This window comes from Nestor notabilis, unplaced genomic scaffold (genome assembly GCF_000696875.1).
Source record: "Nestor notabilis isolate BGI_N333 unplaced genomic scaffold, ASM69687v1 scaffold17728, whole genome shotgun sequence".
NCBI lineage: Eukaryota > Metazoa > Chordata > Aves > Psittaciformes > Psittacidae > Nestor > Nestor notabilis.
The window spans coordinates 37,549-60,238 of NW_009939816.1; the positions used below are offsets into that span (position 1 = coordinate 37,549).

At 39.4% G+C, this 22,690-nt stretch overlaps 1 protein-coding gene across 1 annotated transcript in view; it reads left to right on the forward strand.

Annotated features, from left to right (window-relative positions):
- Positions 1-22,690, forward strand: part of IQSEC1 (IQ motif and Sec7 domain 1) — a gene marked incomplete at its 5' end in the record, with an annotated part of 47,356 nt that overhangs the window by 18,898 nt on the left and 5,768 nt on the right. The window contains 9 exons of the mRNA XM_010020068.1: positions 2,303-2,464; positions 5,468-5,590; positions 6,345-6,511; positions 9,051-9,190; positions 10,748-10,777; positions 13,551-13,676; positions 15,585-15,684; positions 18,713-18,874; positions 19,516-19,692. Of these exons, the coding sequence (XP_010018370.1) occupies positions 2,303-2,464; positions 5,468-5,590; positions 6,345-6,511; positions 9,051-9,190; positions 10,748-10,777; positions 13,551-13,676; positions 15,585-15,684; positions 18,713-18,874; positions 19,516-19,692 (1,187 nt within the window). The remainder of the gene's footprint in view (positions 1-2,302; positions 2,465-5,467; positions 5,591-6,344; positions 6,512-9,050; positions 9,191-10,747; positions 10,778-13,550; positions 13,677-15,584; positions 15,685-18,712; positions 18,875-19,515; positions 19,693-22,690) is intronic.

Sequence of the window (22,690 nt, forward strand, 5' to 3'; positions counted from 1 at the left end):
CATTATTACAGTTTGGAGGTTTCAGGTACTGTTTTCTTGTTATTGCAGTCAGGAGTTTACACTGCATCAATGTTACAACTTTTGTAACACATTGGTCTGCTTTTAACTAATCCCAGACCTAATTTTCCTGATGCTGCACTTCAGAGTGAATACAATATCAATGGGAAAAGAACTTTTGGGTTCCAGTGCATTGCTAAGTGGATTTTTAAGTCTGTTTTGGAGACCTACCTAGCCTGGTTTGGAGTGTAATTGTGTAAAGTGATTTCATATTACTGAGCCAGAAGCAGACCTTCTTATGTGAAAAAGCATAAGACTTATTTAAAATTACACAACTGCATAGGAACTGATGCAAAATAAACCACATGTCACCTTTCTGATTATTTTAAATGTTGGAGTTTAAAAGTGATAAGAATCCAAGCTGTGGTTCAGTACAGTACATAGTGATCCAGCATTTTCTGTCTCTCACGTAGAGGTGATCTCTGGATCCAGTTGTGCTTTTTGACAGTGTCCTTTGGTTTGTGTTTGACAGTTGCAGGAAAGGAACTCTCATGGGCTTGTATCATGCTGAATTTTATGGACAAATGTAGCTCACTAACAAAGGGGAGTGGAGAAAACTGTTCCTGGCTTTGTCGGATGCTGTGAATTGAAATTCAGAAAGATCAAGAGTTGTGAACTACAACTCAAAGCAAAGGTGGCAATTACATTATGTACAAGAAGAAGGGTTCTTTTTGAGTCTGAAGGAGATTCATGTGACAAGACTGTGTTTAGAAGATGACCGTATGTGTAATCTTACTTCAGATGAAAAAAGCCACAAAGCCTCATGCAAGAAATTGAGGTTTGAGAACTCCCTTTTGATTCAATCATATATATTCCTCTATCTAACTCTTAATAGAGTATTAAGTGTATAATAATGTCATGTAAAAAAGTAGGAGAACTGAATGGTGATGTGTTTAGTAATGTTGTTTGCAATTAAAAACCCTGAGGAAGGGTTATGGTTGTGTGATCAACCTTGCATAAAAATAGTACAGTCACCTTGTCCTTTGAAATTGATTTTGCTTGCCTTAAAGGAAATATCTTTCAGGACATCCAGTGTGCTGCAAAGGATTCACTGTTACAGGTGCATGTTGTATTATCCTTCCTTACAAAATGAAGATGATGATGGAATTACTGGTTCTGTAAAAATATCCCCTTAATATCTTTAAAAGAAATTATGGCTGGCTGTTGTGTCACACTGCTGGAAGTGCACAGTATGTGCTGGAAGGGGAATTTTGCATCACTTTGAAATATAAGCAGTATTTGTCTTTATAAATCATAGATTTTATTGTTAGAAACCAATTGCATCCCCAGCCCTCCTCCGCAGCACACACTTCTTAATATGTTAAAATCAGGAGGTTCAGCTTGCTTTGTTTTGAGGGCTGCAAATGGAGACAGCTAAATCTGGAGGTGAGGTTTAAAGAGATGTAAAATACTGCAGAAACTCTGAGAGTGCTTGTCTGAGGGAGGGGAATCTGGGGCAATAGGTGTGTTAAAGGACAAGAGAAAGAAAATCTAAATGAGGTGGGAGCTCTACTATTTTTAATTGCTTCTTATTGCATGAATGACTTTTTTTTTCCCCTTAGTTTTTGTATTCACAGCTTGGAAGTTACGTTTCTTCAGATGGTTTTGTTCAGTAAGTTTAACTGTTGACAGCAGGGTGGGAGCTCAGGGGTGTTCTTCATTTATTGCTCCTCAGCACCAGCTTTTTAGTTCCATTTCTGGAAGGTTCATCTCTTCCAACAACAGGAGCTTGTAGGAGCTGATGTTGGGCTTGTCTTTTGCATTCACAAGTGGTTTGACTTTCATGCCTGAAGCTGCTTGTATATAAAGCTTCTCTTTGGAAGGGTTATGGAGCAGGGAAATGTGTAATAACATGCAAAGATGTGTTTCAGAGGAGAACAGTATGTTCTACAGGATGGTTGGAGTTGTTCTGAAACTACACTAGCCCGTAGTCTTGTGGGGTGTGCCCCATCACCTGAAATAGTCCTCACACACTGACTCAGAGCACAAAGCAACTCATGGGAGTTGAGTCCTTCTGCACATGGCTTCACTTGTTCTCATCTAAACCTGTTACCAGCCCCTGGAAGATCCAGTCCAAGGTTAGAGGCATCTACAGTTGGACTCAATGGTCTTAAAGGTCTTTTCCAAATTAAGTGATTCTTATGTTAGTCAGAAGTGATTGGCAAAATTGATGTGAATTTTTAATCAGATGCCTGCAGGTCCAATGGAAGAAAATTAATAGTTCTGCATTGTCATTTCTCCTCAGAAAACCTGAGAAAGGAGTCCAGTACCTGATTGAGAGGGGTTTCGTACCAGACACGCCAGTTGGGGTTGCCCACTTCCTGCTGCAGAGGAAAGGCCTCAGCAGACAGATGATTGGAGAATTCCTGGGAAATCGACAGAAGCAGTTCAACCGGGATGTGCTGGAGTGAGTATTGTGTGTGGGGAGGAGCTCAGCCTGTTGTGATGTGAGTTTCCTCAAGCCAAAGGTACTAATGGTCTCTGAATGCTTTGTGCTTATCTCTGGGTCTTGTTTTGAAGCAGGGAGAAACCAGACTCCAAGGGTTAAGAAAGAAAATGTGCACATGAGCAAATATTTGTTTCTTTGCTTTCCCCTAAGTTACTGGTTTGGATATTGATCTAGCAAGATACTTGCAAAGATTTATATTCCCTGTAGTCATGTACATTTACTCTAAATTTATGTTTTAATTTCACTGGCCTTAGAGTATATTATGTCGAAGTCTTTTTCCTTCCTCAGGCGCTCTAGTAATTTACTGAATGAAACAATATAATATGTAACATAAGGCTTCATCAGTAACAGAACATGAAAATATTATTACAGCCACATGGCTCGGCTGTTAGATAAACAGGGATTTCAGCCTGCATGGGCAGATGCTGACAAGATCTATACAAACTGTTCTTTTCCAGAAGATTAGATAAACAAAAACTGGTTTAAAAACCAAATAAATTCAAAGCAGAAAATTAGACTTTTAGTAGCTTGGTCATAATTTCCTAAACCTCATATGCGGAGTATATATAGACTATTCTCTATATAGTCTATAGAGAGCAGACCAAAAAAGAAGTCGCTTCATTTTAAGAGAGCGCCCATTTCAAAAATGTATTTTTTTAGGGCCTTTGGTTTTTTTTGTATCTGATAGGTATTTGTTTCTTAAAAAGAGATAATAGAATAGTATTTCATCTTAAATACCGCATGTACAGATTTTGTTAAACTGATAACTCTGGGTTTTGTTCAAGTGTGCCAGATCTTCTAAATTAGCGTATTTTAACTGCTTGAAATCATCTTTTCACTGGAGTTTAGAAAATACTCAAAGAATAACCTAAATGTTTGACCAAGAGCTGTATTCTGGGCCTACTGTAGTTGCTGCCTGGTGGCAGCTCAAGTGTAAAAGCATTGTTTGTGTGGTATGGAGCTTGCATAGCTGGCATTGATGTTGGTGCCCTGGCTACCAGCTGGGCACATCAGACATGCTCCCCAACACACTGCCGTCCGGTAGTGAGCCTCAGCTTTCCCTCTGTGCCTCACCAAGGAGTGCTTGATGGAATAGAGATGCAGCTGAGGACCTGACCTTATGCTATGTCTTTACTTTGCATTAGAAGACAAAAGTATATGCACTCAAAAAATTAAATAAAACCATCATAAGGATCACTGTTAAGAGTGAGAGGGAAAGCATGACATTCTGCTGCTGTCAGGACTTCATCATCTTGGTTCATTACACTGCACAGTTCTGTGAGAGAGTACCAAGAGAGAGAACCAAGGCAGTTGGTGCTGACCCAGCAGATGGTACATTCCACTCTTCTTGCCTGGGTTTTGTAGAGAGGTGGTAAGCAGGGGATGGTTGCCAGGAAGAAGTTTCAGTTCTCTGCCTCCTAGCAGTGGTGAAGCCTCACTGCCTTGTGCTTTTACCTGCCTGGGACATGTACGTGTGCTAGTGAAGAGGTGGTCATTCAGCACAGGCTTGTTCACCCAGAGTAACCTGGGTAACCTGAGTACTCACGTTCGCCTGCAGTGACTATAGTCATGTTCTCTTTATCATTATGATCAAGATCTTATTATTTATCATCAGGGATTCTCATTTTGTTAACTGTCGTTAACAAAAGCTAAACAAGTGTGCCTGATATTACTTTCATGTTTTCATTTGCTATAATGACTAAAATAATTTGTTCCCATTTTTGTCATTACATAGCCACGAGCAAAGTTTTGTTTACTATTCTGAAATACTTGCAGAAAAGTCCTGGTTCCAGTTAAGAACATTGACCATGGTGGTATATCTGCTGTCTCCATAGCTCATATAGAAGGTTAAGACCCCTCCCCATAATGTTGTTGGCCAGCAAGGTCCTCAGTTGCTCTCATTACTTCATTTTGACTCCACAAGCTTGTCTGCACATGTGCTTTACACCTTTGAAGGAGAGAGGAGCTTTTGAAGGTGTTACAGAACTTACAATAGGTGGGAAGACTAAGCATTATTGCAGAACTGATAATAGGTTTGTAGGTGTGGACTGGAAAGGGCGTGAGAAATGCCAAACCTGTTTGTGTCCTCGTGCTTCTGCATGAAGGGAAAAACAGTCAAGGCAAAGTGAATAAATTGCTTTGGTATTAATCTGTGTTAGCTACAATGTTAGTAGAAGAATAATGTGAACTACTCTAATTTATCATTGTATAGCTATACATCTATGAAAAGGCTTTTAAAACTGGATTGTACTTTCTTTCTGTGGTTTCTGCATTACAGTGCTGTTACCTGCCAGTGATTCATGTCTGGTTATTTGAAAACTAAAAGCTAAGTTTAAAGAAAGGAAATTCATAAGCTTCTGATTTTAAAGTAGTCTCCAAGTATTAGAATGACATAGTTCATGTTGATTATGTTAAACTGGTTCCTGTTTTATTTGTTGTCAGCACTGTATTTTCAGAGCAAGAAGCAATTATTTAGAACGTTAACTGAAAGACATGGCAAGTGATGGGGAGATGAGAATTACAGTCACAGTAAAAGAGTATCCAAACAAGATGATTTTTTTTCTCTGTATGCAAGAACATTCCTAGACACAGAAGCCGTTTGGTACAAATGACTGTGCTTGCTGCAGGCTGCTTCAGATAGCATATTTTGAGCAGTATAAACTATCTGTTATTATTATAGGCACTGTCATAATTGATTGGCCTGGAAGCACAAAGCCAATAATTATTCTTTGCAATGGTGTGTCACTTACATTGGTCAAACATTTGTCATTCCAGCTCCCCACTTACAAAAATAATAAGGGCCTGCTTACATGTACACATCGATCCATTATTTGTACTCCTTCCTTCACAGCTTCCCTGCAGTTGTTGCAATTACTGAATGTTTCAAAAAACTTCGTGGATCTCTATGGTACTGTGTTGTTATAAATTAAAAGACACAATGACAATATGTTTCTATCCTAGCTGTGTTGTGGATGAGATGGACTTCTCGACAATGGAGCTGGATGAAGCACTCAGGAAATTTCAGGCTCATATCCGTGTTCAAGGAGAAGCCCAGAAAGTAGAAAGGCTCATTGAAGCTTTTAGGTATGATGCTGAAATAAACTACTCAGTCACCAGAAACCTGCTGGTGTCAAACTGGAGAGCGGGGAAGTGGAGTAAATCTAAGTTACTTCCAAGCTGATTTGCAGTGTTCTTGTAAACTACATAGTTTCAAGTCCAGCCTGTGGTTGTGGTGGTTTTGCTAAGCGTGAACTGGGAAGTTATATTTGCTGGCGCCATTCATGTCTGGCATTTGTATTCACATCGCGAGGTTTCTCAATTAAAAGTTCTTTCTGGCATCAGTTGAAAAGATATTCAAGGATTTTTGAATGTCTCTGACAATGCATTTGGATCTAGTAGTTTATATGAGTGCAATACTACACCATTTACATTTTGGAGTGTATGTGCTCTCAACCTTTCATTAAGCATTTCAACAACAGTGGAATAAAGAGCATTAACTTATTAAAGTTAACACAAGTGTACTTGATCAAGGGCAGGATGCGATGTAAATCACCATCTGGCAGTAGCTAAAATCAATGTTCTGTTCTTACCTGGTGTCAATGGCAATTACTGAAACAAAAAAGGAATACTGAGGTTATTGTAGCTCAGAATCTGTTCTACGTGAAGCTACGGTGCCAGCAGAAAACAAAAGCCTTTCACATTCTGGGACTGGCTTATAAGCTAAATAGATGTATGAAACGCAAATAATAGCTTGCTCAGCCTCTGGGATGTAGGAGTTGGTTTATTTGGTGGAATCAGAACAGTAGCTCTGACATCTTTCACTTCTGCTCTTTTACAGCCAACGATACTGTATCTGCAATCCAGGTGTTGTGAGGCAATTCAGAAACCCTGATACCATCTTCATTCTAGCCTTTGCCATCATACTGTTAAACACAGATATGTACAGCCCGAATGTGAAACCAGAACGCAAAATGAAGCTGGAAGATTTTGTCAAGAATCTAAGGGGTAAGTCAGCTCTACTGAGAAAGGTCATGAAAGCTTTTCTCTGTAACTGTCCCTGGGGAGACATCGCCTATCTTCTGGAAGAAGACAAAACACAAGGCACTTGATGCTGATTTCACCTGACTTAAAACTCCTGTCATGTTTACAGGCTCTAGCTATTTCTGGAATAGTGAAAACAGAATTAAGCATATAGTCTTTTGTCATTTTTATCTTGTCTTTCTTGAGTGGATGCATAGTCAGGTCCTTTTATTCCCATATAAGTATATATATTAAGAAACAGAAATCACTACGTCACGATGAGAACTTTCGGAAATAAACTAAAGATTTAAGTTCTTGTCAGGGGGGGAAATCCCAACTTCAAAACCTTTGTAAAAGGTACACTGTAAAGAGCCCATAAATTTCATTTTAATTTGTTCATTGGTGTATTTTCTGATCAAGAAGCTACTTGCCAGGCTATGGCACACCCAAACTTGCAATGAGGTTGCCAAAAACTGTGGATATTTTTCAGATCTGTGCCTCAGATCTTTCTGTCCTGGTTCTTTCTGGAGAAAAAGAACAGGTTTTATGAAGTATCAGTTCACCAGCGCTCAGCCCTGTCTTACAGGAAGCAATCCCTGTAGAGCTGAGCAGGAGGGTCATACACGAGGAGCTGGTGCCTCCTGTTGTTCCTAGGCACTCGAGGAAGAATGGATCAGACAGCATTTACATTTTATCACAGAGGAGCACTAAGATGTGAGAGAAATAAAATGAGGCTGGAGTCCTCATCCCTTTTTTCCTTTACAACAGTTTGTGCCTATAGGGAAAAAGCAGCTTTTACTGTAGTTCCATTACTGTGTGTTTGTGCAAAGGCCAGGAAAATTGCCTGCTCAGTCATTGCAGCCCTCTCCTCCTCCCCCCTGCTTTTAAGCAGAGAATAAGCACAACTTAGTGTAGTCTCTGTTCTTCTGTTGACCATGGCTGTAGCAGCATGGCAGCGGAACAGGCACCAGCAGACACTGATGTGTTGTGTAACAGCCGTTCTCTACTCACAGCTGAAAGTGGGCTGAACGGCAGAAACACAGAATCCGTTTGCTTAATATACATAAGGATACTGGTGCATCTCAGAGGCATGGCAGTTTGCATTCCTGTGTGCATATGGAACTTCCATTTTAGTCCTAGTAAAAACAAAATCCTTGTTGGGGTCTGGGATTTCAGATTGTGAAAGTCCTGTTCAGTGATTTTATTCCCTTAGATTGCTGTAAGGTAGCAGGTGGTTTAGCTCAGCAAAATATAAGTTAGTGTTAAGATTTTACTGTAAAGTCCTTAGAGATTGAAAATGCCTGATATTCATCTCTTAGCATAATGCTACAGTTACATTTGTTATATCGAATACAGCACATTCTCTGTGAGCCCTACTCCAAATGCCAGCAATTCCTTATGGTTGTAGGCATTTTTGTAACAGGCTGCCTTGCCTGTGACTGTAGATGACTGGATCACACAGGGTGGTCTGTGGAAGACTTACTGGTGTGGAATAGAACAGAGGCGGTCTTGCTTGCCTCTAGTTGCAAAGAAGCTGTATTTTATCACTGTGAGCAGTTGTTCGCTGAATGACATGATATTCTATTTTGCCTTCTGAACGGGAGATAAGAGTTTATTGCTTTAAAATCTGTTTAAAAAATAGATATACGTCTCCTTGTCCCCAGGAAATCCAGCTGTAAGTCACCTATTGAAACTGGACTCCTTCCACTGCTATTAAAAATACAGAATCAAGCATTCAAGCCATGCCAGTGATCATCACACAGTGCTAAACAATGACACTCCAGTTAGGCTATTCTGGTGATTTGTTTTCCAGAGTAAATGAATGGTTTTGAAATCATATAGGAAATATCAGTTAAGTTACTTTTACTGAAGGCTGATAAGGTTCTTGTGTAGGAAATTATTTGGTGAACAGTGTTGAGTAACACAGCAGAGGGAAAATGGAGTGGTTCTGTTTCCTCCCAGTGGGTTACTCCCAGGAGGATGCCACATGGAGATTCTAGTGTCTAAAGGGTTATTCAACTTATTTGAGCTTTGATACCCAAGAGGAAACTTCAAAGGAAAAAAGAATAAAACCCCCAAAACATAGGAAGTTAGCCTTTTTATGGCTTAGTTTTAGATTAGAGTTGTGAAACAAAAACCCAAACCTGTGTAATTTCCATCAGTGTCTTGGCATACTCGGGACAGCAAGCTTTGGGGCAAAAATGAGTGCTTCAGTGATGAGTAACATAACTTCCACAAGGTTATGTGAGCTGACAGAGTACTGAAGGCACTAGAACAAACCAGCATGAAAAAGCACAGCACCAGTCTTGGGCAGAATGGGCATTAGTGTTAGCAGAAGAAATGGAGATTGCCTGTGGTTTTACCCTCTCCTTGCTGAGAAGCCTACATTGCTGAGCAGCACCAGTGTGTTTTAGAGCGCTCAGAGCCAGGCTGATAACAGAAAGTGCTGGCTTCCCATGGCAGAGCATAGAAACTAGATGATCTTAAGGTCCTTTCCAACCCAAACCGTTCTGTGGTTCTGCAGGTGTGGATGATGGAGAGGATATCCCCCGAGAAATGCTGATTGGGATTTATGAGCGAATCCGCAAACGGGAACTGAAGACAAATGAGGATCATGTATCCCAAGTGCAGAAGGTTGAAAAACTCATTGTGGGAAAGAAGCCGGTATGTTCACTTGGCACTGCCTGTCAGTTCCTAAGGAGACGTAGGGTGATGTACAGTATAGACAACACAGGAGTGTGTTGCTTAGAATTAATTGGCTGATAAATGGCAAAAGGCAGAAACTGTCAAAATAATAATTTGCTATAAGGTTGGGTTTGTTTTTGGACTACTCACAGAGCAGATGGATTTAGCTGTTGCAGTCTGGTATTCATGAGTGATGAGGTTTTAAACTCTTTATGTAAAGCTTTACAATTCTGAAATTACACTGAAATATCTGCCTTTTAGGCAGCTCTCATGTTTGTTTCAAGAGAATTGTTTTGTTAAAGTGATGTTGTAGTGAATCCTATTTCAACATTTATGCTGTCAGTTATAGTTCCATAATTTACAAGAGTAATAGAGAACTCCTGGTCACTTCAGCATCCTTCTCAGCGTTGCAGCTACCTCTGTGAACTGTGCTTGTAAGGGAAGATTGTGTCCTTTCGTCTCAGAACTTCCCCGGCAATCAAACCCAGGGATTCTAATGCTGGGTTTGAGCATCTAAAAATACCTCTTGCTTGTTGTGGGAAAAATCCTGAAATATTTTGCTAAATTAATGAATCTTCAAAGGATCTGTTGGAAAAGGAGGGAGAAAAGGCAGGCTACAAGATTTTCCCCTTTGCTTTAGGAGTTGAATGGACACAGAGACATTAAGACCAGTATTTTATATGCTAACAGTGGTATCTAATGTGGAGAGGGACAGTGGATACTCAGCCTTCCCAAATTCCAGTCCTAGAGAGTCATCTTCTGAAAATGTTCATGTTAGTAGTCGCAAAGGCAGCCCAGAATAAAGCCAAAAGCATACTGGACTTGCATGGGTTTGAAGTCCTCCATCAGATTCTTCATCAGCTCCGGGAACTTTACTGCAGCAGGGACTGAAAGCTTGAGGGACTTTTGTTAAGACAAAGAGCATGGATCTCAAGACTTGTAATCTCCTCTCAGACCTTAATGTTGGGAGGGAATGAGGGACCAGCAACAAAAACATGTCACTTACTTCTGTTTCCCAGTAAGGAAATATTGTAGAGATCTCTTGGAAGCAGCAGAGGAGAAAGAAAGCAAAATTACCTTAATAAAAGCTTTTGTGTATTTTTTGAGGAGAAGGAAAATAAATATTCTAAAGTCAGCATTTGACAGTATTTGTGCTTTCGTATGAAACTGATTTTCCAGAATTGTTTGGGGATTTAAGTTTATATATAGGCTTATGTGGGAGATGGGGTTGTTCCTTCATGGTTCTTTTTTTAGTCAGGCAATTCAAATCCTAAAACTAATCTCGACCTTGTAAATTAGATGGGACTAAGGAAACAATGGCTCAGTGGAGCTCTAGGTTCAAGGATTCTTCTGTTGAGAGACTTTTAACTGTGTGAAAGAATCTTTAGGAAGCAGGCAACAGCCTTTGTTGATAGAAATATTTGTTTTTACTTTATAGGCATTTAGTCATAGTCAGACTGTGACTATTTACTTGCTATGATACAGTACTGTGTTTCTCTGAAGTTTAATGAACTTGTATATGTCTTTCTACTGTAGATTGGATCTCTGCATCATGGACTTGGCTGTGTAGGTATTTCTCTCATACTCCTTCCAAATTTATACTAACTTTAACTGGCAGCATTTTCTTAAACTTGCAATAATGCATTCTATTACATATGAACTTCTAAAAACTGGGGCTGCATTCACACATTTTCTTATTGCTGTAGTAATAAGTCTCCAAAGAATAAAGATTTTCTTAAAAATCTGTTTCCCAGAGACTGATTATTCTGTTGCCAAGAGTTTTCCAGACCTTTCCTTAGTACACTTTTTCTGCATTTCAAATGCCATTATCACTGTAGAAATAAGGCAGCCAGGAAAGAGTAAACAAATAAGTAAACCTATAGTTGCACTTTCCGTTTCCACCTGGGCCCTGATGTGTTAATTCTCTCTGGCCCATTTCAGTATTGAATGATATTCTAGAAAGATATTGCCAGTTAATTCAACAGTTCTCTTCTGAAAGGTCATGGACACGGAAAATATTGATTCCAGATTTAAGTTATAGACGTATTCAGTAACAATCCTAAAACTGTTCATCTATTACATTGTTCCACTTACTTTAATTTCATGGTAACATTATTGCAAGTACTTTTGAACAAACACAGTAACCAACTCCTAGCAGACACGTGAAATGTGATTGCCCTACCCAAATTTGGTCCTAATGCTTTTATTAATTGTACTGTGCATTGGTATCTTCAACTGGGACAATCCAAGAACCATAGCATCAACCAAGTCGGAAGAGATAATCAGGTCTCACCTTTCCCCAGCACTGCCAAGGCCATCACTAACCCATGGCACTGAGGCCTCATCTACATGGGGTGTGAACACTTGCAAGGGACAGTGACTCCAGCACTGACCTGGGCAGCCAGTTACAATGCCTGAGCACCCTCTGGGGAAGGAATTGTTCCTCAGCTCCATCTAAACCTGCCCTGGTGCAGCTTGAGGCCGTTTCCTCTTGTCCCATCCCTTGTTCCTTGGGAGCAGAGACCAGCCCCCTCCTGGCTCCATCCTCCTATCAGGCAGTTGGAGAGAGCGATAAGATGCCCCCTGAGCCTTTTCTTCTCCAGACTAAACCCCCCCAGGTCCCTCAGCCCTTCCTCATCACACTTGTGCTTCAGGCCCTGCACCAGCTCCAGTGCCCTTCTCTGGCCCTGCTCCAGCACCTCAATGTCTCTCTTGCAGTGAGGGGCAGAGAACTGAGCACTGTGAAGAAGGATCTTTAAACTTTCATTTGTTTTTTCAGTCTTTTATTTCTTGCTTTTTCTGTGTAAACAATTAAAATCATGTAAAGCTGGCTTCACATTCCTCAGGGAAGTACCTGTCACTGTTCCATGCGTGCATGTCTAGCAGTACCACTGGACTTTAAAAACAAAGAAGATGTGACCTTTTTAAAACAGGCTGGAAGGGAATCTTACCAGCTCATCTATTGCTGTGAGTGAAAGCATTGTCTGCAGTTAAATTTCAATACCAGAGCTCACTGTATTTGTCTGCAAGTTTATAGGCTCAGTGACTCTCCTTGGGCTTTTTTACCTTGCTGTAGGCAAATCTCCGATTGCCATGTGCTGTCTGGAGCTAAGCTAAGTCTGAGGTAGGAGAGAATGAAAACATGAGACATTCATTCCTGTCACTTTGCACTGAAGGTTCAGTTACCAAAATAGCCTGAAAACAGAAACCATTGCTTTCTCCAGCATTCTTCACCACACCAGCTCCTTTAGAACTTTGCAGATTTCTTTCTTAAATACCTTCTCACAAATTCAGGGAGGATTATTAAATTAATGCCATAGATAAATAAAGCACAATTAGTATTTTATCTGTTATTAGCATAGTTATCATTGGATTTGGGGGAAAAAATGAAGTCTCGCCAAATGACTTGCTAACCAACCAGGAATGAGGGCATATAGTGAATTCTGAACTCTTTTGCACCCTCAGTTTTGGTTTTCCCTGCTCATATAGAGGAAGAAGCAGCAATAGCAGTCTTTGACTCGTTTTCTTGACCTAGTACATCTTGTAATTCCCATGCAGAAACAGAACTTACAAAGAAATATAATGTCTAAATGAAATCTATGTCTAGTTACCAAAGAATATTCTCTACTTCAGATTTTCATAAAGGCTGTCTTTTAATATTGTTAACAAGATACCAGCATTTGCATTTGAAAGAAATGCATTATCCTTAGGTTGAAAACAGTAGTTTTGGAGACAGCTTCGGCAGGTATTTCAAACAAGAAAATAGAAAATTATCCTTGGTTTTCTTGTCAGGCTGAGAAAATAAGCCAGACTAAAAGCGCATTTACTTCTTCCTGATGTCACCAGTTCCTTGGGATTGGGGAATGAACAAACTGTATTAATTCGGTGACTGACAAAAAGTAATGTACAACATCAGTGTGTTCATCTCACAAAAGCTAAACTTGCTTTGCAACCTTTCTTCTAATAAAGATATGATAAAATGCTCAGGAAAGCAACATCCTTTGCTTTTAGCTCCCACTTGCTTTACCCTAAGTTCTTTCAGGACTTTATCATTCCACAAAGTAAAACTCTGCCCCAGTAAAACTTTTTCTGGCATCCACATACAGGAATGTGAGCTGTTAGAGAATGTCCTATACAAGAACTTTGAGGAAGTTTAAATATCGTGCAACTTTGTGGCATATAAATCTTTATTTCTCTGTTGCTGGTCCATTGGTGAAAAAGTCCTATGGTCTTAGAGGTAAAAATATTTGAAGTATTCAGAAGAAGGCTTTGGGTATGAAAGATGCTCCTGCTTGCCTAACCCTTGCTCTGTTAACCATGACTATTTGTATTATCACAGGTCCTCTCGCTACCCCACCGGAGGCTGGTTTGCTACTGTAGGCTCTTTGAAGTTCCAGACCCGAATAAACCTCAGAAGCTTGGATTGCACCAGCGAGAAATCTTTTTATTTAATGACCTTCTTGTGGTACGTATCCTCGGGTGGACAGGCTGCTAGTGAGGTGTTCAAAATGCCTGGCTCCATGGAACCAGCAGCAGTTCGGGGCATGAGCATGCCTAAAGATAAATATCTATTACCTGGTACTCTGTACTCCAGCAGGCTTTGGATCATTGAGATTTAAATCTTCTTCCTTATATAGAATTTGCTCTTAAACTGAAGCCATTTATTGATTCCTACACTCTATTGGCTTTAAACAGGGGAAGTTTAGATTAGCTCTAAGGAAGAAGTTCTTCACAGTGAGGGTGATGAGGCACTGGAATAGGTTGCCCAAGGAAGTTGTGAATGCTCCAACCCTGGCGGTGTTCAAGGCCAGGCTGGACAGAGCCTTGGGTGACATGGTTTAGTGTGTGGTGTCCCTGCTCATGGCAGGGGGGGTGGAACTAGATGATCTTAAGGTCCTTTCCAACCCTAACTATTCTATGATTCGATGATTCTATTGTAAGAAACTACTTCGATGCAATAGCTTTTACCGTAAAGAAAGAATTACCTCCAGGTTACCCATTTCCCTGCTCGTTAAATGGAGACATTCTTTTCCCCGGGAATAATGAATTCAAGTTACTTGTGGAAAAACAAAATTACATACTACTTCATATTCCCAGATGTTCTATGAACCAGATATGTTTCTTCATCGAAATGGGAATAGGGTATGTTGAAATAGGTTTTACAGTTGACTTTACTTTTCAGTGTGTATATAACTTGACGGATCTCTTGCAAAACAGCCATACAAAACTAGTGACAGCTTGGAATTATTTGGTTGATTTACTCTTAAAAATAAGAAAATTTGTTGCACTTTATTTGGAATGTATTTGGCTGTTACCTGAGAACCAAGAACTAAACTAAAAATGTGATGGTTTTAATGAAAAAGGCATGATTCAGATGCACAACTTTATCATGTATAATTTTACATATCTTCAGACCTTAAAACCAGGAAGTAAATACACATAAAAAAAAAATCCTTTTGATTGTGTGTGTAGCCTTCTAGTTGTAAATGTGAGCTTGGGTGTAAAATGATGGAACATTGTTGTCTTCAGGTTACAAATTTTCTGTCATTTTTTATTACTTACTCTGGTGTCAGTAGTTTTATCGAACTGTTTTGGGAGTAATATTGACCAAAGTTGTCAGCTGACCAAAAGCCATCACTGAAAGTTAAAATTAGAAAGAACTAGTAAAATCTCTTGGGTTTAAAGAGTGATTGCATTCACACTTCAGGAGAACCCCAGAATTGACGGTAAGTAGTAGTATGTTACTTCTATTGTAACAAAAAGTGAAGGTTTCCACAGGCTCATCTGTGATTGAGATAGGTGCTGTACAGTCATCGGGAAAAGAGGGGTCATGAATGAGGTAGTGTAAGAGAGTCTTTGCAGGGGCACAGAAGTGAAGCAGATTTAGAATGTCACAGCACGTGAGAATAAAGACTAAGAATTAAACTTGTCTGAAGAGGTCCATAGGTGTGTCCTGCCCATAGTCAGACTAAGAAAGAAGTGTGAGGAAAAGTGTGGCAGCAGCTGAGTTTTTAAAAGGATCATTTTAACAAACTCACATTTCTGCTGGCATGAGCAGTGCAGGGTTTTTTCTGTCAGGAATTTCAAGTGGAGTTCTGGAGAATAGAGAACACAAAGGCTTTGTATCTGGATAAAATATTAAACCTTCTGGTGAAGAGATACCAGTGCCTCGAAGCGAGCTTTGTTGCTCCAGAAGTTATAGATTAAATACACCAGTTGTGTTAAAAAGAAGGAAAAAATGGCAAGTTCCTCTGTCAGATTATAGCTTTCTGTGGCATAAAGTTTCTCCTCATATGCTAGCTCTTAACAATAATTTTCCACAAACATGTATGGTCAAAGGGATATTTCACTTGGTTTATTTGATGACTTTCAGGTGACCAAGATATTTCAGAAGAAGAAGAACTCTGTTACATACAGTTTTCGACAGTCGTTTTCCCTCTACGGAATGCAAGTTCTTCTGTTTGAGAACCAGTGTAAGTCTTTCATGTCTTTTTAGATACCCATTTTATTTATACAAGAGAGAGAATACAATAAAAAAAGTGTGAGTGAAGGGGACGGACAGGACTTGATTCTGAATTTAGGGATAAAATTGCTCTCAATTTAACTTAGCCCTAAAGTTTAAAGCTTGGAAGTTTTTAGGTGATGTCAGTATAAGAAACAGCAAGACTGCTGTTAGATCTTTGGGGTTGTAGTCAGAAGCCAAATCTGGCTAAATATGTTGGTTGTGAATACTTGTAAAATGTTTGAAAAGAAACAAATCTGTCTGCTGCTGGGTCAATGATACAGTTATCTGGAACTGGATGTATGATAGCAAGTAATGGCTCTTATAATGATATGTGTAATTCAAAGCACTGATTAATTTGTTTTCCTGATTTATATCTTAACTATGTGCCTAGGTAATATATATTCCTTCAAATATAAATGCAAAGCAGAGTCTGGTTTAAAGTTTCTATTTTCCGACACCTTTTGTTTATGTCAGTTGTAATCTGCATCAATCCAAAATTCTTTTTATGTTTAATGCTTGTCAAGCTTAGTCTTAGCAGACAAAAACCCAACAAAAAACAAATAGTTTGCTAATGCCCTGATTTTAAGCCCAGAGATAGCATCGCTAACTACACAGCAGAGCACAGCTGTTAGTGTGGTACATGGGGAGACAGTCTCCTTGACCTGACTTCATGGTTTGGAAACCAGGCCTTGACCTTCCTGATCAGCTGGATACAGCTCAGTGTGACATTCAGCAGTTTCTGTGCTTTTCGGTTGTGGAAGGCTCTTAGTTTTTGCCTGTCCTTGAGAATGTGCTCCAATGCTCATCTCGCTCAAAAGAAGTCACTGTTATTGAGTCAAAGCATCTGGAGATTTCAAAAGGGAAGATTTTGTAGAGCTTGCAGCAGTGATGTAGCTTTCAGGTTATTTATATGCAAACACATTCATTCTCTCTCTTGTGCACACATTATATAATATAGAATTCGTTTTTTGAGAGGAAAGCCAAATATTTCTATCCTGGATTTTGCTGAAAATAGGAGAATATATAATTCCTCTGATGTCAAGTTAAATAGATAACTACTTCATAAGCATGCTAAACAGAAACACTCCATTAAGGCAAACTTAAAAATACCTGTAGAGAAACTAGGAGTAAAGGGTTGGATTCCTCCCAGTGAAGTAGAAGCATGGTCACTGAGACTCTTCAGTAGGAGTAGCCGGGCTTGTAAGATGAATTCATTACAGCGAGTCACTGAGCTCATCATACTTCCAGTGTTGGTGCCTGTTAGGTGGAACACGGTATTTTCCAGTTGGGAAAGAAAAGTATTCTCTTCTTTTGGTTTGTAAAATTTATATGCTTCGTTTCCCCTGGCCCCAGCAAGCTTTGGGGTATTTTGCCTAGAGCCACCATGCTATTCATTAGATCTGTGTGTAGCAGCTGTCAGAATCGCCTGGTTTCGAGTGAATAGAATTTCATGTCACTGAAGCAGAAGCAACAAAAATATTGGTTTGGCTACTGGTGAGGTTGAACAACACGACTGGTGTTGATGATAGAAGAATTGACTTCTAATGACAGAAGACTTCACCCCACCCCTCAAGAGATGCACTGCTAACAATAGAAGTCAATTACGTTGGATGGATGAGCTCCAAAAGGGAGAATAAGGAGGATGGTGTCATGTATCTCTAGTAAACAAATAGGCCATAAGGGAAATATATTTTACATTTTCAGTCAAAATCATTGACAAAATAGAGCGGGTGAGCAGCTAGATCACTGCAGAGTGTCTCTGAAACCAGTAAATCCATGTTTCCTGATGCTTAATCAATACAATGTAGAGAAGTACCTCTGGTAATCAAATATGTTTGTGTGTTTAGAATGTGGAGGTCTGTTCTTTGTTCATATGTGAAGGTGGCCCATGTGACCCTGGGGTTACAAAGCTTCCTTGTTTGGTTTCAGAAACTCTTTGTTTCCCCTGCCCCCAGGTAGTGCTCTTTCTAGTGCTGCTTGCTGCCTCTCCAGTGTCAGTGCTCAGCACCCTATGTGGTGGTTTTGGCTGCATTCTGAATGACAGCAGCAGACACCTCGAGGTAGCTGTCCTGTTTGATTGAGGGCAGATGCATCTGGTCAGGAGCAGCAGATCAGCTGTATGTCACCTCTGTGCAAGACGGTGATATCAGAGCTCAGCAGAAGCCCCAGATTCTTGCTCCCTCCTTCCCCTCTGTACCTTTGAGGCTTACTGGGACCTTTTTTCATCTGAGAATGGTACATGGGCTTGCTTCACTTCCAGTTACAAATGATTTGGAAGTTAAGATGTCCTTTTAATAAAGCATTGCATTTGCACTTGTTTCTCAGTATTTTAACTCTTGTTGACACTTAATGTCATTGAGGAGAGAGACAACCTTCCATGATCTGCTGGTTCTTAAGAGAATGAATGGGAGCGCTTGAACTTCAGGCTGAATACTTCAGTGGATATTTGAGAGCTTTAGCAAACCAGTAAGGTCAGGCACAATTAGAATGCACACTTTGAGTCTTTCTGACATCCCATTTCCACAGGTCTGTGCTTCAAGCAAAGGGTGACACTGTTTACTACAGCAGAACATATTTTCATTATAACTTATCTTTCTGGAAATGAACCTTCTCTCTCAACCAGGAGATAGTTGTAACTAGCTGTTACAATTTGCATTCTCTGATGTGCAGCTAGAAAAGAGGCTGAAAAATCTGCCTTTTGTTGTGAGGATGTCCATAATATCCCCTAAATGTTTGGGGTTTTTTCCCTTGGGATTTTTCTTTTGTATCATACATTGTATCTGAAGGGTAACAGCTGCATAAAGACTATCTTTCAATATTTATTTGGCAGTTCCAGTGTATCTTAAGGAATTTCATTCTAATTCTGTGCCTTTAAATTTTCCTTTCTGACTTTGTCCCCGGTAATATCAGTAAAAAGCCTTCAGTTTTGGTATTATTTTTAAATTAAAAATAATTGAAATAATCAGAGCTCAGGTTTTCTTGACTTTTTCTTCTAGATTATCCCAATGGTATTCGACTCACATCAGCTGTTCCAGGAGCAGATATCAAAGTACTCATAAATTTCAATGCACCAAATCCTCAGGACAGGAAGAAGTTTACAGATGATTTGAGGGAGTCGATTGCAGAGGTTCAAGAAATGGAAAAGCACAGAATAGAGTGTAAGTACAAAGGTACATACGATAGAGCATTTTCAAGCTAAACGAAGTAAGAAGATTTTGAATACATGAATAACCCATTAGAACTCTTTAAAAGTTGAAAATAATGTGGGTTTTTTCCATGGCTTTGACTCTAGAAAGAGGAAAAAACAATGATATCCGAAGCTCCAGCTGAGTTCATGGACTATTATTTACTGCAGTGTAACTGCAGTGGAAATTTAGCATGGACAAACCACAAACAGCAATGGACGGAGGACAGCTGGATTTGTAATTTGTAGGATCTACTACAGGAAGAATTCTAGGGATAATTTACATCACTGAAAGGCTCAGTGATGGCCCTTCAAATAAGTTTTGCTGAGTTTGTGTCTAAACACAGAAATTTACCTTCTGTTTGTCCTCAAGAGGAATAGACTTTCTTCTGTGTGTTGTAACGTAAAGCTGTTAGTACAGGGGTGAAATTCCTCTCTGGCATCTAACAGTGTCAAAATGAACTCTTACCTATTATTCACAGTAATATGTGATCACATAGAATCATAGAACCATAGAATGGTTAGGGTTGGAAGGGACCTTAAAGATCATGATGTTACCATGTCCTTCATTATACTCAGTAAAAATGAATTGCAAAATGATTCTCTCTGTTCCAGCTGAGCTAGAAAAACAGAAGGGTGTGGTGCGACCAAGCATGTCTCAATGCTCCAGCCTGAAAAAAGACTCTGGCAATGGGACACTGAACAGAGCTTGCCTGGATGACAGCTATGCCACTGGCGAGGGGCTGAAGAGAAGTGCACTGAGCAGCTCCCTGAGAGACTTGTCTGAAGCAGGTAAGCACTGCCTCCATCTTCCTGCTCTGGCTAGTGCATGCAAAGATGCCTGAGTGATGCGTAGAAAGCCCAGTGCACAGTGGGCTTCCAGACCTAGTCATACTGAAACTTCAAACGTTTTAAATAGGTCCTCTTTCACAGTTGGTGTTTAATTTCTGTTTGTTTCTTTACCCTTGTTCTATTAAGCAACCACTATTTGAAAGCATTTAAACCGTTGTAGATTGCTATGTATACTTTTAAAGGAGAGTGAAGACAGAGGAAAAATTGTAAGTGTTTTATAAAAATAATGATTGACTTGTGCTAGGAGTAACCCACTTAGTTTTCCTTTCTTTTTTTCTTCCCCTTTGCTTCTTCCCCTTCATACAATAGGCTTAGAAAGAAAATAAGAAGCTGGTCTCTGTGTAATGACCACTTTCTGTGTATTTTGTGCTCAAGTGTACCTGTGTTACCACCTTGATGAATGAAATTGAGTGAAGCCCCACTAAATTCTGTCTAGAGCTATTCAATTCAGATACAACGTGTCCCCAATGCTCTTTTATTGTTTTGTAACTCAAGATGTAGTTCCCAATTTCTGCAAAGAGGTTGTTGTGAAATACTATTGCCAATATACTAAAAGAAGCCCTAGTGGCCAAGAATACTGATAGCCCACAAAACCACTGGTGTGTCTTGAGATTTATTGACTGGTAATGCAGCTAAAGACTGGAAAGCAGTGGTGGTGTGATTTTTTAGCCAAAGGAAAGCCAGGGGAAGCTTGGTATGCTTTTCTTTTATGGTCTGCGTTGGTAACATACAACTGGCATACCCATGTAATACAGGCTACCATGGGCATTATCTTGTCTGTCAGTGTTAAATGTGACTCCTGTCATTTACAGGAAGCCGTATCTGAACACTATGCCCACTGTTCAGGAAGTACTTCTGGGGATAGTAGCAACTATATAAATTTTGCTAGTTCATGGTCTGTGTAACACACACTGGTTTGTTCTTTTAATTGCAGTGGTGATTTACAGTATAGTCACAATTCCAATACAGTGTGTATCTTTGGTAGTAGACACTACTTACTCTTTTTCTTAAGTAAAGCAGAGATTTTAGCTATGCTGCAATAAATAAAATTGTTGTAAACTGAACTTACAGCCTGTGTTCTGTGGGTATATATATGTGCGTACAGATATGTAGAGAGTGAGCTCTTTCAATTATTTTATTCTCTGTTTAGGCTTTCATACTCATATGTCCATTTGCTTCATTAAAAAGCCTAGGACTTGATCCAGAATCAGGCTGAAGTTGAATATTGGTGCTTGACTGGTTTCAGTGGATTTTAGATCAAGCCACTAGTCTTCACCAGTGTTACATCTCTTGAGGATACTTACATCACCCTTTTGTGTTGTTTTAATTTCATCAGAATGAGAACTACCATATTGTTGGATATGTGAGTTCAGTGGGTGTCTGTACCCACAAATGTGATTTCTGATTAATTTTATTCATCCCATAGGAATGTCTCAACCCTGTCTTTTAAACATTGCCATGTGTTTAAATTCATGGTTTGGGTTTTATGCAATAAACAAGTATTTGTAATCATGAGAACATTTCACATTTCAACAGGGCATGCCTACAATTGCCATGCTTATTACTGAAAATAACTTTTTCCATACTAAAAAGTAGAAATCACAGACTGGAGGGTTTATCAAAGAGCTTGTTAAACCCAACTAAACTTAATTTTAACTTTATAAGTTGAGAATTATGGAGAGTTCCTGTTTGGTCTTGTGCAGTGCAACTGACTTGAGAAATTACATACCTGTTATGTGCTTTGTTATTTGATGTAGTAACTGTCATGAGATTACACATGCTTTTCCTGCCTTTTCTCAATGAGTAGCTTGCATGTGAGGCTGATTATTGATTTATTTTTAATAAGGGAGAGGTGATCCACAGAAAAACAAAGACATCTCCTTCAGTTAGCAAGATACTGCAGCCCAGTGATTATACCATATTAAACTGCTTCTGTAAAAGATTACTGAGTTAGGTTGCCCTAATTCTTCTTTTGTGGATGAAACACAAAATCAGCAAGAAGGAAGAACAAGAGTGACGGGACTGTGTGTGGATGTGTGTCTTTCTGTAGGAAAAGGCATGATGGAAGTGGATTTGTAGAGAGTTCCTTTCTACGTTTAAGCAAAACTAAATCATGAACCTGAGCAGGATGCCTGGCTGCATGTTTGTGCAGTAAGGCAGAGAACTGTCCAGTGAACACTGCAGAAACTAATAGAACATTATTAAACCTTTATCCAAGGAAGGGGAAATGTGATGGAGCAGCATTTTGCTTCACGGCCATATGACAAAACTCTTTCAGAAAACAGTCCATTACCCTCTACCAGATACCACAGTAGTAAATGCTGGCTGTGGAAAGCGACTTTCTATTTGTCTCTTGGAAAAGAGTGATGATTCATAAGCTTCTTAGATCTAATGGATGTTAATAGCCGGAATTATTCCGACTCCTAAGCTGTAAACCACATGGAAAGGCAAGACTTCTGTCAGGAAACAATGTCAGGAATCCTTTTCTGATGGTTGTTCCTTCATGCATTTGCTACAATAGCTTAAATCGTAACTGCAAAAAGGACATGCATGAGGGCCTCTGGATTTTAAAGATACTATTGTTCATTGTGGATTAAGAGTTATGGAATAAAAAGCAGACTGTGGAAACCAACTATAGAATCAACTAGGATGGAAAAGACCTTTAAGATCAGCAAGTCCAAGATGTGTCAAAAGTCTTTACCATTCTATTTTTCTCAAAAGCAGAATATATAATTTTTATTACATGTGCTTGAGCCTCAGTCAAGCAAGACCTGAGTTTATTTGTCCCAGACTTCTAAATTCTTAATTTACACTAAAATACTAGAAGACAGACAAATTTTAATGCAGTTAAAGCTGAGTTTTAGAGATTCCAATCTAATTTTGGGCATTTCACCACTTACTCCATATACAATTACATAATAAGTAGGTTTACAGAAAG